Raw genomic sequence first — 12,638 nt, 5'->3', positions numbered from 1 at the left:
GCCATTCAGGTGTCCCCTGGGCCCCAGGCCAGTGCATGGGCCCCTTTATGGGAGCTAGTGGCAATCTGGAGGCAGAGGGATGGCGTGAAGACAGCGCCTGCCCTTGGGGGTTTCTGGAGAGGATTCGGGTTGGCCTGACACATGTCCAGCTAGATGTCTGTCCCTCAGGCTGAACATAAGCAAAGAAGCCTCTTTCACAGAGGGTCTGGGCGCTTTTCAGTTGGTGGCCTCTGTGCTGGTCCGTGGGGCGGGCTAGTCCGTGCAGCCCTGGAAGAAGCATCTCGCAGTGCCCTGCAGCCGTGTCTCATGGACAGAAGCCCCGTTGGCTTTCAAAGCTACATGTCTTGGGGGCTGGTCTCAGAGGCAGGCCTTAAAAGTTGGGGTCCTGGTGAGGGGTTCAAGTCCTTCACTCCCCGGGGAAAGCTTGGGGTTGAGTTCCCTCCTGACTGTGGGTCACCGTGCCAGGCAGTGGGGGTCACAGTGAGGCTGTGCCTCAGCCCCTCCTGTTGTGACGTGGGTCTGTTCTCATTCACCCAAGGTTTCTTTTGGAGGATACGTAGTAGTGGATCTGGTGTGTGGGGGGGAGGACCTCTTGAGCCAGAACCCCGTATACTTCTAAGAGAGCGGCTATGGTACGTGGTCGCAGGATGCTTTCCCGGGGGGTCACAGGATCCACTGTTACTCCCAGGCGCGTGTCCGGTAAACTGCTGAGGTAGGCGGGGTTCTGAACCAGCTCCCAGTGTCCCCCCGTCCTGGGGTGCACCCCCCTTCTCTCTCACCCACACACAGATCCAGGCTCCACGTGGAAGGGATTCTGCAGACTCAGATCAGGTGGTCCCTTAAAAGGCACAGGACTCTTCTTGGCTGGAGTCAAAGCGTGAGAGGGGTTTGTCCCGAGGGGGATTCTCACTGCCGGTTTTGGTGAGGGAGGGGGTGACGCGGCCTGCAGCAGCCCAGTGCCCCCCACTGACAGACCACGTGAGACCCGGTCCTATAGCCGCGAGGAGCCCAATTCTGTCCCAGCCGCTTGCGCTCAGGTGAGAATGCACTGCAGCGGACACAGTGGTTCTAGTCTGTACCAGTTTATTACAGCAAGCAATAGAAAATGAAAACGACTGAATATTTGCTTCACAAAATTGCAACTATTATTTGTTAAATATTTATTGATGTTAAATCCACATTACACCAGCACAACAATCCAAAGTAGTAGGATAGTACTTATTTCTTTATAAATACATGAAAGGTGGCAAAATAATGCTACTTAATCCCAAACCCAGCAAATCAGCAAAAAGTCACATTCAGAAAAATTTGGCAAGTAAGAGATGATGTTAAGTCATAATTCTACAGTATAGAAAGGTCCAGGAGAGACTTTGCACGGTGTCTGAAATCCCACATCAGCAATGCACGTAGGTGTGGTCAGAGACACGTGTGCCACTCTGCACAGAACGTGGGCACCGGAGCTCCAGCCTGGCATTTAAAGCTTGCTTGGTTGGTGCTCTTACAAGGAAGGAGGAAGCTGTCCATGTGAAGCAGCACAACGGAATATACACAGTGGCACACAGATACAAAATTACTTAAAAAATACTATGTATTGAATTGAGTAACTGAGCTAAGAGAGTTCAACATTTTTATTATAAATAATGAAAGATAAATGTGTTTTGCATAAAGAATACAGTGTGTTCTCTTCATAGGAAAGTACCATTAAAGACTCAGGTTTTATAATATCAGCCCAAATTTGTTTTTTTCTCCTTTTAAAAGTTTATTGGTTCTGACTTAAAACCATCAAGTCTGGTCAGAATCCACTCCATCTAGCTGATGCAGAATCACAGGCATTCAAAAAGCAGTCTGTGCCCGAGATGCCTTTACAGACTACTTGGAACCCAGCAACATCTTAAGGCAAAAAGGTCTCGTGGCAGCAGGGAAGTGAATTAATAGTTTCCATCCACCGTGTGGCGGTGCTGTGGAGAAAATGCACTCTGGCACCCCCGTCTTTGTCTCCCCAAGCAGCCTAGCGCCCACAGGCTGTTTCTGATCCGTGACAGTCTCGCAGCTCCGCCCATATTCAACTTGCGGTACGCACCTCCAACCTCCTGCTCCGGCGCCAGCTCCGACACCGCAGCGTCCCGAGCACGAGCTTCCCTCCGACTGACCCTCGACTCCCTGGCTTGGGAATGGCGGTGTTGTGTCGCTTCTGTCTTAGGTTAAGTTTGAAGAGAACCAAAGAAAAGCCTGGCCTTGACCGTCTCGTGCTCCGCTACCTTCATGTAAATGAACACAGTCTGAGTGTGCTGGTTGTGCTTCCTTTCCCTCTTCTCTCTGCTCCTTCCAAACCCGTCTCCTCCAGATGCTACACAGCTTGGTCACTTGGGTGGTCTGGGTGCCCTTCGTGGAATGGACTGCGATATGGTTCTGCTTTATTCAGAGCACTTTGTATTATTTTCATATGGTTTGTAAGTAAGCACCCTACCAAGGTAACATGAAGAGAAAATACTACACGTAAAGAAAAAGAGGTTAAGAACGAAGGTCTTAACCTTGTTAGAAATCTCCTGATGTTAACAGAACTGAAGGCAGGTGGCTCCTTCCACACGGTTTAGTGGAGAACGATGTGCCGACAGGCGTTTCCTTGGGCTTCCTGGTGGCGCCCTCCTCCTCCCATCCCCCGCGTGGGTCCCTGGCTGCGTGAGCACACGGCCCCTCAGAGCCCAGGCGGTCTCCCCTGTGGTGCCGCCACCTCCGGGGAGCCCCCCCGAGCTCACGCTGGGTGGCAGCACCTACGCTGGTGAAGACACTCGGGACAACACAGGTCGTGGTCACCTTTTCTCCGTTAGCACGTTGGCATTTCAGACCCCCTGAATCACAGCACTTCCCAAAGTTTTAAATTGGCTGATGAATGTGAATTCTCCGTGCAAGGTGTGCATTCCTATCAGCATTGCGTACGCAGCCTCTACGTCTGGTTTACCAGGAAGAAAAGTAGGATTTTGGTGTCCTTTTGTTTCTTAGAGCCAAAGGTATGTTTCTGCCTTTTCCGTCCCGTGACAGAGGAGAGGTGGGTCAAGGCAGCGGCGGTTTCAGTGTCTGGGCTCTGCAGAGAGCGCCAGCTCACAGGTCCTCGCTCTCCACCAGGCCGGGGCTCAGCATCAGGTGCGATGGGCTGGCCTCGGGTTGGAACGCAGCCCTGATGTCGAGTCCCTGGTCCGAGAGCGCGGCGTAGCGGCTGGCCGAGGGCCGCACCCGCTTCGGCTTGGTGCTTGGCGGGGGCTGCTGCCACTGGGCTGCAAGACACAACACGGAACTCAGAATCTGTAACCAGGTAGCATGGCTCTGGCTGTGTGCCAGGCACGTGTTCTTTGCAAAAGACCGAACACATCCATGGTAGAAGTCCTAAAATGTACAAGTGGTTCTGCAGTCTACTCACATGTTGCAGATTTACTGCCTACACAGGGTGGTGGGACTACAGCAGCTCGGGAACAGAGACAGTGTGTAGTTTATCTTGATAGTCAGTACTCACTGCAGCTTGGGGAATCCTTTGAAATGGCTGCTACACTTCCTGATTCTCTCTTTGAAAAAAAACTTCAAAGCTCAGAATGTATAAATGCCACAGTAATGATAGTCATCAGGTATTCTGGACAGATGTTCTAACACAAATTGTTTGAAAGGAGCCGGGCGATAGGGAAGGTGGAAGGTTGAGGTCAGTCATTTCTTATGTGTGAAATCAGTTCTGAATTTTTCCTAGTGGTTTTCTTGTCACTAGATCACATAATGCTACTGGGCTAGTTTGTAAACTTAGAACATTTTTCTTTCAATCTGGGATGCATGTACACAAATATACATACACAAACACTCACAAACCTAGTGCTGAACTGCTTAAGATATGTTAACACAAAGCACTAAGCCACAGGAAGTATGCATTCCAGGTTCAATGGGCCACACATTTAGAGTGAATTAAGAGGCTGTGACAGGATCATAGCTTAGGGGGAAATGTTAAAAGGGAGTCATTTGCACAAGGCAGTAACAAAATGTGAAAAATCTGTGCTTATGCCTTTGCCTGGTGTTAACTCCTAAGGGTGCTGGGTAAGAAAGCCACAGCTGGGTAGCCGACGCCAGAGAAATCCACATGCACATTTTGCTAAAAACGCAAAGTTCCTGAGTGATACTTGGGCACTGTTCTCCTGGCGAGGTTCACTATTAATGATGAGAAACTATAAATAGAAAGAGAAAGAGCAGTGTGAAATTTCTGGCAAATAAAGCGCTAGAGTTGTTGATGAGATCAGAGTAACGTGATTTGCTGTGCCGACGCCCGACTTGTCGTAACTGAAGGAACCAGCACATCGAGGCGAGAGGGAGGGGTACTCACTGTAGACATCCAGCCGGGCCGTGCAGGACACGATCCCGGCCTCGTTCTTGGCCGACACCGTGTACCAGCCCGCGTCATCCTTGGTGGCCCCCTGGATGAGCAGGCACACGTAGCCGTAGTTGTCCTGGTGCAGGCTGCAAAAGACGGGCGTGGCCATAGGGCTCGAAACGTTTCAGGACGCGAAGCATCGCTGTTCATTAGCTCATGAGAAACAGAACTGTGCAAGCCGCGGATAACAGGGTCCTCCTAATTCTGCAGAGGCCGCCAGCCCGTGGCAGCTAATGGGAGGGGGAGGGGCTGGGAGGCTGGATGAAGCCGAGCGCTCAATTCCCAGGGGAGGATCCGCCCCCGCAAAGCACTGCCTGCGTTAGGCGGGGAGCCGCCTCTGGAAAGCGCAGGCATGCGGGGGCTGGCCTGGGGGCGGCGCACACGGCAGCGTGCTGGGCACCTGCCTTTGGGACCATCAGGACCCCTGCGGGTGGGGGGCGGCCCCGTGGGCTCTCACCTCACGCGGTCCGTGCTGTGAGTGAGCGACTCGTTTTCCTTCTTCCAAAATATCTGCGGTGGCGGCACCCCGGACACCCGGCATTCCAGCCGCACCGGGTACCCGTCCGCCACCCCTGTGTTCTGCAGCTTCTCGAGGAACACGGGGGGCTTGTGCGCTTCCTTAGCTGCGAAGACACGAGACGGATTACCTACCAGTGACGGGTGCAAAAGGTATCACAAAAGAACGCAGGTGCTTTCAGCAATACCGCTCAACTGTGCTGACGTCGTTTTTCACTGCAGGTGGCAGGACGCTTGTCCTCTCTCCAAGTTATCCCTCCTCCACCAAGAAAGGTTCCTACCCTTCATCCCACTCCTTTCTCTCCTCAATCAGTTCAAGTCCGACAGGCCTGCACCTGCTCCCAGAGCGTCCGCCTGAGTGGTCTCGGGGGACCTCCGTCAGGCTGGTGACTGATGAGGATCCCTGCCTCAGCCCACCGCTGCCATCTAGCGACACTGATTCACTAGATTCCCACCCTGCTGGCCGAAAGACCTTGAGGATTTCTAGGTCCTGGCTTAAGAGAGACATACCACAGGCTATAAAGGGGGAAACAAGAGGAGAGGCAGCTTTAAATAGTTACCTGAACACTAGGAATGTACATTCTATACATTACCAGTTCCAATTTGTATTTCTTTGAAGAAAGCTATGGAAACGACGACTATTACCCAGTCTGGAAAAATCAGAACTGTTGGTAACACTCTGATCATTACCATCAGTGTTTCCTTGGATCTGCGGTGGGGACAGTCCCAGAGGAAGAATAAGTCTTAGCTACCATCATCCTAGCTGCCAACAATGAGTCTGAGGGTGCGGCCTTCTCCACCCCCTCCTCTGTGACAAATAATAGCAAAGCAAAGGTAAACGTTCTACCTGAAATTTTTAATGACCTTGAATTATATAGAGGGTTAATTTTTATTGGACTTTTTGTGGTTACTTGACCTGGGCTACCCTGGGAAGAGACCTCACTCGGTGCTCTTCCTGGGCCCCCGTTTTCAAAAGAGCGTAAAATGCCTAAGACGGGCCTTTAGGTCGCAGCGACCCTCCACAGTAGGTCTCACACCTACATTCTGGAGCTTGGCTAGGCAGGCTCGTGGGGATGCAGAGCTTCACAGGGTTTCGCCCTTGTGACACGACTTAGCCCTTAAACCCTGAGCATCACGGCCCCCCTTTTACAGTTGGGGACACTGAGCTGCAGAGACAGACCTGCCAGAGGACACAGCCAGGAAACGAGAGCTGGGCTGGGAGCTGAGCCCTGACTTCCTCCGGAAGTGCCGACGGGGGCATCTCGGGCCTGAGGACAGGTATGGTCAACGGGGGGACCCCAGCAGCTGAGTTTGAGGAGGGAGCGCTGCAGGAAGGAGTGAAACTGAAGCGGGGCTGACAAACAGGCTGCACGCTGCCCGTGTTCTTGTGTGAACACGTCTAGGTGTTGTCACGAGAATCCCTGGCCCGGACTGTAGCCGGGCTGCCCGCTGCGTCCTCACTGCTGCTGTTTCCCCAAGGAGCTCGAAGGCTCCCGGCACCGGAGGGCCACCGGAGCCTGGCCCCTGGGAAAGTCACTTCACCTCTCCTAATTCCCATTTGCTGACTGCCTCATGGGGCTGCCGTGAGGACCAAGTGAGCGCTTTGCATGCAGTGATGAGAAATAAACGCTCCGTTCTGCTGCTTTTTTCAGGTGAGCACAGAGGACAGGCTCTCTACTCATGCTCAGCTCCTAAGGACACTAAACCTTTCCATAAACTCATTTCCCATACCTAAGGGTAAAACTTTATTCTGGTAGGTAAATTCCGTAAAGATACATAGTCAATTAAAAAGCAAACCTGAGTTTAATCTGTCTATGACATTGGGGGTACATCACAGTGTTTCAAAGTTTTGAATTTCGAAATCACTGCACATGACTTTAAAAGCTAGGTCTACATGGAGAACTTGCTGCATGAGCACATTCTCCTACGTCGTCTGGCTCCTGCTGCCCTTCCTGTGTGACACTGGGGGCCCAGGAGAAGGGGGACCGCCCAGAACAACTGCTCAAACCCTCTCCTCTGGCTGCCAGGCTGACGGGGGAAGGGAAGGAAAATCACCACGGCTACAGCGAAGAAAAAGTGATGTTTCTGACTTGCCAGGTCTTAACACGTTGATGATAACGGTCTATTTTTTTCAGCGGTTTGACGTACTTTCCACGTGGGTTAGTTTGTTTCTACGTCTGACGCTCGCCCTGAGAGAGGTTCCTGGGACCTACCTGCGACCACGAGCTCCAGGCTGAAGGAGTTGTGTCCAGCCCGGTTGGTGGCCACGCACGTGTAGATGCCGGCGTCCCGGGCCGTGACGGGCTCGATGATCAGAGAGTGCACCCCGTTCTCTCGCACCAGCATCTTGTGGGTGCTGTCCTGGCGGATGGGCTTGCCGTCCAGCAGCCAACTGAGATCGGGGGTTGGCAGCCCACTGACCTAAACCGGAAAGGAAGTGCGAATGAACTCCTCTGCTACAGAAACAAAGTGAGGTCACGAACACCTAAGACGCCAGCACCAACTCCTCCTTCCGGACAACGTGAGGCTCTTAGCATCAGGTCACGTTTCTTACTTACTTACTTATTTATTTTTGGCTGCATTGGGTCTTTGTTGCGGTGCATGGGCTTCTCACTGCAGTGGCTTGTCTTGTTGTGAAGCACGGGCTCTAGGCGCATGGGCTTCAGTAGTTGTGGCTCGTGGGCTCTAGAGCACAGGCTCAGTGGTTGTGGCGCACGGGCTTCAGTAGTTGTGACACATGGGCTTCAGTAGTTGTGGCTCGTGGGCTCTAGAGCACAGGCTCAGTGGTTGTGGCGCACGGGCTTAGTTGCTCTGTGGCATGTGGGATCTTCCCGGACCAGGGCTCGAACCCGTGTCCCCTGCATTGGCAGGTGGATTTTTAACCACTGTGCCGTGAGGGAAGCCCACGTTTCTCTTTTGCTTAAAATCTTTGAATAGCTTCTCGGCACACACGGGCTCACTTCTAAACATTTCTTATAGAGCAACCCAGAGAAAAGTGAGATGGGGACTAAAAACATTCGCCATCGTCTTTCCTCACCCAGGTTATAAAGATGCTGAGGGTGATGTCAGCCCGGGGCTCTGAGCCCTTTGGAAAAAAGATGTCCAGCCATGACAAGGACTCACACTCAGCTCGCATAGTTCACGATAAAGCCTCTCATCAAGGCTGCTGTAGCCGCGGAGACATTAGTTAATGCAGCCATTAAGACACAGGGCTGTTATTATTTTATAATCCTTGAAACTAAGTAATAGGAGCCATACGAAATTACCCAGAAAGCCATCTCAACAAATCAGCCTCACAATGGAAACATTAAAAAAAAAAACCACTCTCCAGACCATGACAGTCGTGCTGACCAGAGATCAGACAAAAGCACGTTTAATGGCTAACAGCATGGTGTGCAGTGAGGGGAGGGGTGGCCACCGTCTGTCAGCTCTTTACTCTAGGGCCCTGCATTCTGAACGGGAAGAAAAGCACCCGTAAGGAAGGCCCTTTCACCCCTACCCCAAATGTACCAGTGGGAAATCACATACGGAAAGATGTCAGTGGGACTGTAAACCAATTCTTTTGAGAATCAGCTCTGCCAAAATCAGCCAGAGAACTCACAAATTCCACTCCTGCTGTGTGACGCTCATGTATACTGCCCCCAGGATGCCTCAGCCCCCAACACACACACACAGCCAAGGCCTAGGGATTTACAGAAAACAGTTAAATCACGGGCTAAAAGCGGGCAGGCTCTGCACCCTCCCATCCGTCCACCTGCCACCCCCGGCGCACCACGCCCGCTCTACCTGTCGGGCCAGCACAAGTGCACGGAGGAAGGGGGTGGGCTCTCCCGCCTGGGCTGCACAGCTGGCCCTCTTGGCCGGTCAGAAAAGGGAACCCTCTTGCACTGTTGGTGGGAATGTAAATTGATACAGCCACTATGGAGAACAGTACAGAGGTTCCTTAAAAAACTAAAAATAAGACTAGCATACGACCCAGCAACCCCACTCCTGGGCAAATACCTGGAGAAAACACTAATTCGGAAAGATACATGCACCCCAATGTTCACAGCAGCTCTATTTACAATAGCCAAGACATGGAAGCAACCTAAACGTCCATTGACAGATGAATGGATAAAGAAGATGTGGTACATATATACAGTGGAATGTTACTCAGCCATACAAGAGAATGAAATAATGCCATTTGCAGCAACATGGATGGACCTGGAGATTATCATACTAAGTGAAGTAAGTCAGACAGAGAAATACCATATGTGGAATCTAAAAATTGATACAAATGAACTAATTTACAAAACACACTCACAGACTTAAAGAATGAACTTTTATGGTTACCAGGGAGGAAGGGTGGGGGCAGGGAGGGATGAATTGGGAGACTGGGACTGACATATACACACTACTTTATATGAAACAGATAATCAACAAGGAACTACTGTATTGAGCACAGGGAACTCTGCTCAATATTCTGTAATAACCTAAATGGGAAAAGAACTTGGAAAAAAGAATAGATACATGCATATGCATAACTGAATCACTTTGCTGTACACCTGAAACTAACACAACACTGTTAATCAACTATAGTTCAATATAAAATAAAAATTGAAAAAATTACGCTGGAGGGACTTCCCTGGTGGTGCAGTGGTTAAGAACCCACCTGCCAATGCAGGGGACACGGGTTTGATTCCCTAGTCCAGGAAGATCTCACATGGCGCGGAGCAACTAAGCCCGTGTGCCACAACTACTGAGCCTGCGCTCTAGAGCCCGTGAGCCGTAACTACTGAGCCCACGTGCCACAACTACTGAGCCCGCATGCCTAGGGCCTGTGCTCCAAAACGAGAAGCCACCGCAATGAGAAGCCCACGCACAGCAACAAAAACCCAATGCAGCCAAAAAATAAATACATTTATATTAAAAAATTATGCTGGAAAGTATTTTATACATCTTTATACATTTTTATACATTTCTACAAGCTCAGAGTTAACCTTCTAAGTGCCTTACATCCTGTGTTCTGCAATTCCACAGACAACCAGCAGAGAGAGCCCAAATATTTTTTTAAAAGCTTATTCATATTTCAGAGCTAAAATTTAAATTTAAGGTCAATAAATAATGGAGCAAAAACACAAAACAATCAAAAAATTTCAGACCAGTGGTTCCTACACATTTTTGGCCTCGAGGTCCTCTGGGAAGCTGATGGCAGATGTACCACATACAACCTCCTGTGTAATTTCAGGCCCACACACCCGATGAGACCTGCTCACCCCAGGACCTGATTAAGAAGCCCTATCGTAAAGCGACGGAATGAAGGTGCTGCTCAGATGTCTCTCAGAAACAGGAAATGGGAGGCCTGAGAGAGTAGGTGTGTGGATACAAAATTTGTATGAAAACAGAGTGAATATAAGTAAGATCAGGACAGAGGACACATCCAACACAGTCATTACTTCAACAAAAAGGGCGACTTTGAGGGACAAAACCTCCCAGTTCACTGTCTGGAGTATGGTATACAGGGTTCTAGGTAAAGGACATATTCAACAAAAACTTAGAAGTCAAGGAAAAGAATGATTTGAAATGTATATAAATATTTAGTATGTTCCATTTTCTCTCCTCTTCTGCTAGAAAACATTTTAAAGATGTATACTTTACATACTTTCCCCAAAAGGAACTAGAGGGAAGCGGTATTGCAGGGAGAAGGGAGGCACCCACGCCCCTCACCTTGCAGTCCATCCTGCAGAGCCTGCCCTCCTGGACCGTCAGGTCCCCGGGAGCCTGCAGGAAGTGCGGTCGGAAGAATCGCTCCTGAATCGGTTCACCTTCGTCGGCACTGTCCCTGGATCTCGAACGAGACCTTCGAACGAGAGAGAAAACCAACAGATGGAAAGAAAGATGGGGGAGGGGAGGGAGAACGCCACAAAAGATAGACAATATAGATAAATAGACGGAAAGAAAGATGGGGGGCAGAGAGAGATGGAGGGAGAATGACACATAGATAAATACAGACAGATGGAAAGAAAGATGGGGGAGGGGAGGGAGAATGCCACAAATATAAATAGATGGAAAGAAAGATGGGGGCAGAGAAAGAGGGAGGGAGAATGACACATAGATAAATAGAGACAGATGGAAAGAAAGGGGGGAGGAGGGAGAATGACACAAATATAGACAATATAGATAAATAGATGGAAAGAAAGATGGGAGGGAGGGAGAACGACACACAGATGATAGGTAATATAGATAAATAGTAAGTATTGTCAGGTTCTTAGTCATCTCTTCTCTATAATATATGGGGTGATAATACAATTTCCTTACCTGCTTACCCAGCTCCTAATCCCAGGGTTTATACCATAAAAAAAGTCAGTAAAACAAAATCTTGTTTCATTTGGAAGTTTATTATACATTTAATAACCTGCTAATTGCAGACTTCAAATAATCTGCTGTCCTAACCCTTACAGCTAGCATAAATCGTGAAAGGGGAAAATGGGGAACTAACAGTAGCCTATTTTTTCCTAAATAAATATTTTTAAAGCTGTATGAGAAGCGGCAGCTGTTGCTCATTTATTGCCAAATATTTTTCAACAGAAATTAGTACAGCTTTCCACTGTGACTGTAAATTTGCAGGAAATTAAAAGTTCTTATTATTTAAAAAGAATGAATATCTTCTAATAAAAATTTCTTTTCATATTAACCAGGAAAACAAATCACATTTTAGGCAGGTTTTCTTCTGTAACCATTAACCATGTGCCTAAAGCAGTATTTGTTCTTCTTTTTTTTGTTTTAACATAAAACTGCAAATCTCCCAGATTTTGTGCATCCTTCTTGCTTTGGAGTATGCTGCCAGAGCCGCCTTTAAGAGCAACATGATTTAAAGTGACTGCAGGGAAGACTTAGGAGTGAGGTGCTGAAACTAACCCTGCCGGTGATCATTGGAAGGTAAGTTAAGAAACACTTCAGTAGCAAAAGTAGGAGCAAAGCAAATGAAAAATTAGTATAATACGCTAGTAATCACCAGCCTTCACCCATCAGGTCTCATTTATGAGCACAATGCCCTTCCAGGAGGCAGTGGCCCACGAACGGCTGAAATGCACGGAAGGCCCCGAGTAAAGCCGGAGAGAATGGACCTGCTACAGCTGTGCTGTGCGCAGGGATGCGGGGGCAAGTGATGCTGTGAGCAAGTCCCGCCCCGGGAAGCCGGCATCAAACCTGCGAGCGCTGAGGCCAGAGCTGCCTCCCAAACACCAGCACAAGCCCGCGCGGGGCGTGGACCCGCCCGCTGCCGCTTGCCGTGTCCTGCTCCTCCGGTGGCCTCACTGGCATGTCCTCCCCGGCGCCCCTGGCCCTCCAGGACCCCCTGAGCAAGGCCCGGGGGCCGGCCGGCCCAATCACCGGCCCCTTCTGTAGCCACATGTGTCACTGAGAACCGCAGCCCCGCTGCCCGTCCTCATGTGCACTCGCTCGGGGCCACGGGGCAACGAAAGCGTCCGAAGTACAGCAAGTCTGACCTACGAGGCTAGGGTCTGAGACGAGCTTGTGACCTAAGCGACCGGAGGAGGTACCTTCGCACACGAGCTGATCTTAGGAAGCCCAGAGGGCAGCCCGCGTGATGCTGGCGAGGAAGGCGTGGCTGGAGCCCGGGTGCCACCGACCAGCGTGTCCGTGGTGACGTGGCTGTCGCGCGGGGCGGCTCCCGGCCCCGCCCACTCGCGGCACGTGGCGGGGGGCGCCGGGCCCAGCC

At 50.4% G+C, this 12,638-nt stretch overlaps 1 protein-coding gene and 2 long non-coding RNA genes across 5 annotated transcripts in view; 2 read left to right on the top strand and 1 right to left on the bottom strand.

The window, feature by feature from the left end:
• LOC114239191 (uncharacterized) overlaps window positions 1-7,133 on the top strand; it is a 60,929-nt gene extending 53,796 nt beyond the window's left edge. The window contains exons 2-3 of the long non-coding RNA XR_009008703.1: window positions 6,071-6,196; window positions 7,054-7,133. This is a non-coding gene — a long non-coding RNA (uncharacterized LOC114239191). The remainder of the gene's footprint in view (window positions 1-6,070; window positions 6,197-7,053) is intronic.
• PALLD (palladin, cytoskeletal associated protein) overlaps window positions 1,067-12,638 on the bottom strand; it is a 374,940-nt gene continuing 363,368 nt past the window's right edge. For both annotated transcript variants that reach the window (XM_057548912.1, XM_057548913.1), the window contains 5 exons: window positions 10,625-10,757; window positions 7,132-7,339; window positions 4,860-5,025; window positions 4,355-4,488; window positions 1,067-3,272 (listed from right to left, as the gene is read on the bottom strand). In XM_057548912.1, the coding sequence (XP_057404895.1) occupies window positions 3,100-3,272; window positions 4,355-4,488; window positions 4,860-5,025; window positions 7,132-7,339; window positions 10,625-10,757 (814 nt within the window). In that variant the 3' untranslated portion in view covers window positions 1,067-3,099. The remainder of the gene's footprint in view (window positions 3,273-4,354; window positions 4,489-4,859; window positions 5,026-7,131; window positions 7,340-10,624; window positions 10,758-12,638) is intronic.
• LOC103014809 (uncharacterized) lies at window positions 7,373-12,313 on the top strand. Of its 2 annotated transcripts, XR_009008698.1 has the most exons (5): window positions 7,373-7,458; window positions 8,988-9,145; window positions 10,146-10,271; window positions 11,707-11,836; window positions 11,916-12,313. It is a non-coding gene; the product is annotated as an uncharacterized LOC103014809 (long non-coding RNA). The 2 variants fall into 2 exon arrangements; XR_009008697.1 differs by having other exon boundaries at window positions 11,707-12,313.

This window comes from Balaenoptera acutorostrata, chromosome 6, assembly GCF_949987535.1.
Source record: "Balaenoptera acutorostrata chromosome 6, mBalAcu1.1, whole genome shotgun sequence".
In the NCBI taxonomy this organism is placed as follows: Eukaryota; Metazoa; Chordata; class Mammalia; order Artiodactyla; family Balaenopteridae; genus Balaenoptera; species Balaenoptera acutorostrata.
The sequence above is the reverse complement of the archived record's forward strand: the minus strand, read 5'-3'. Positions and strand labels throughout refer to the sequence as shown.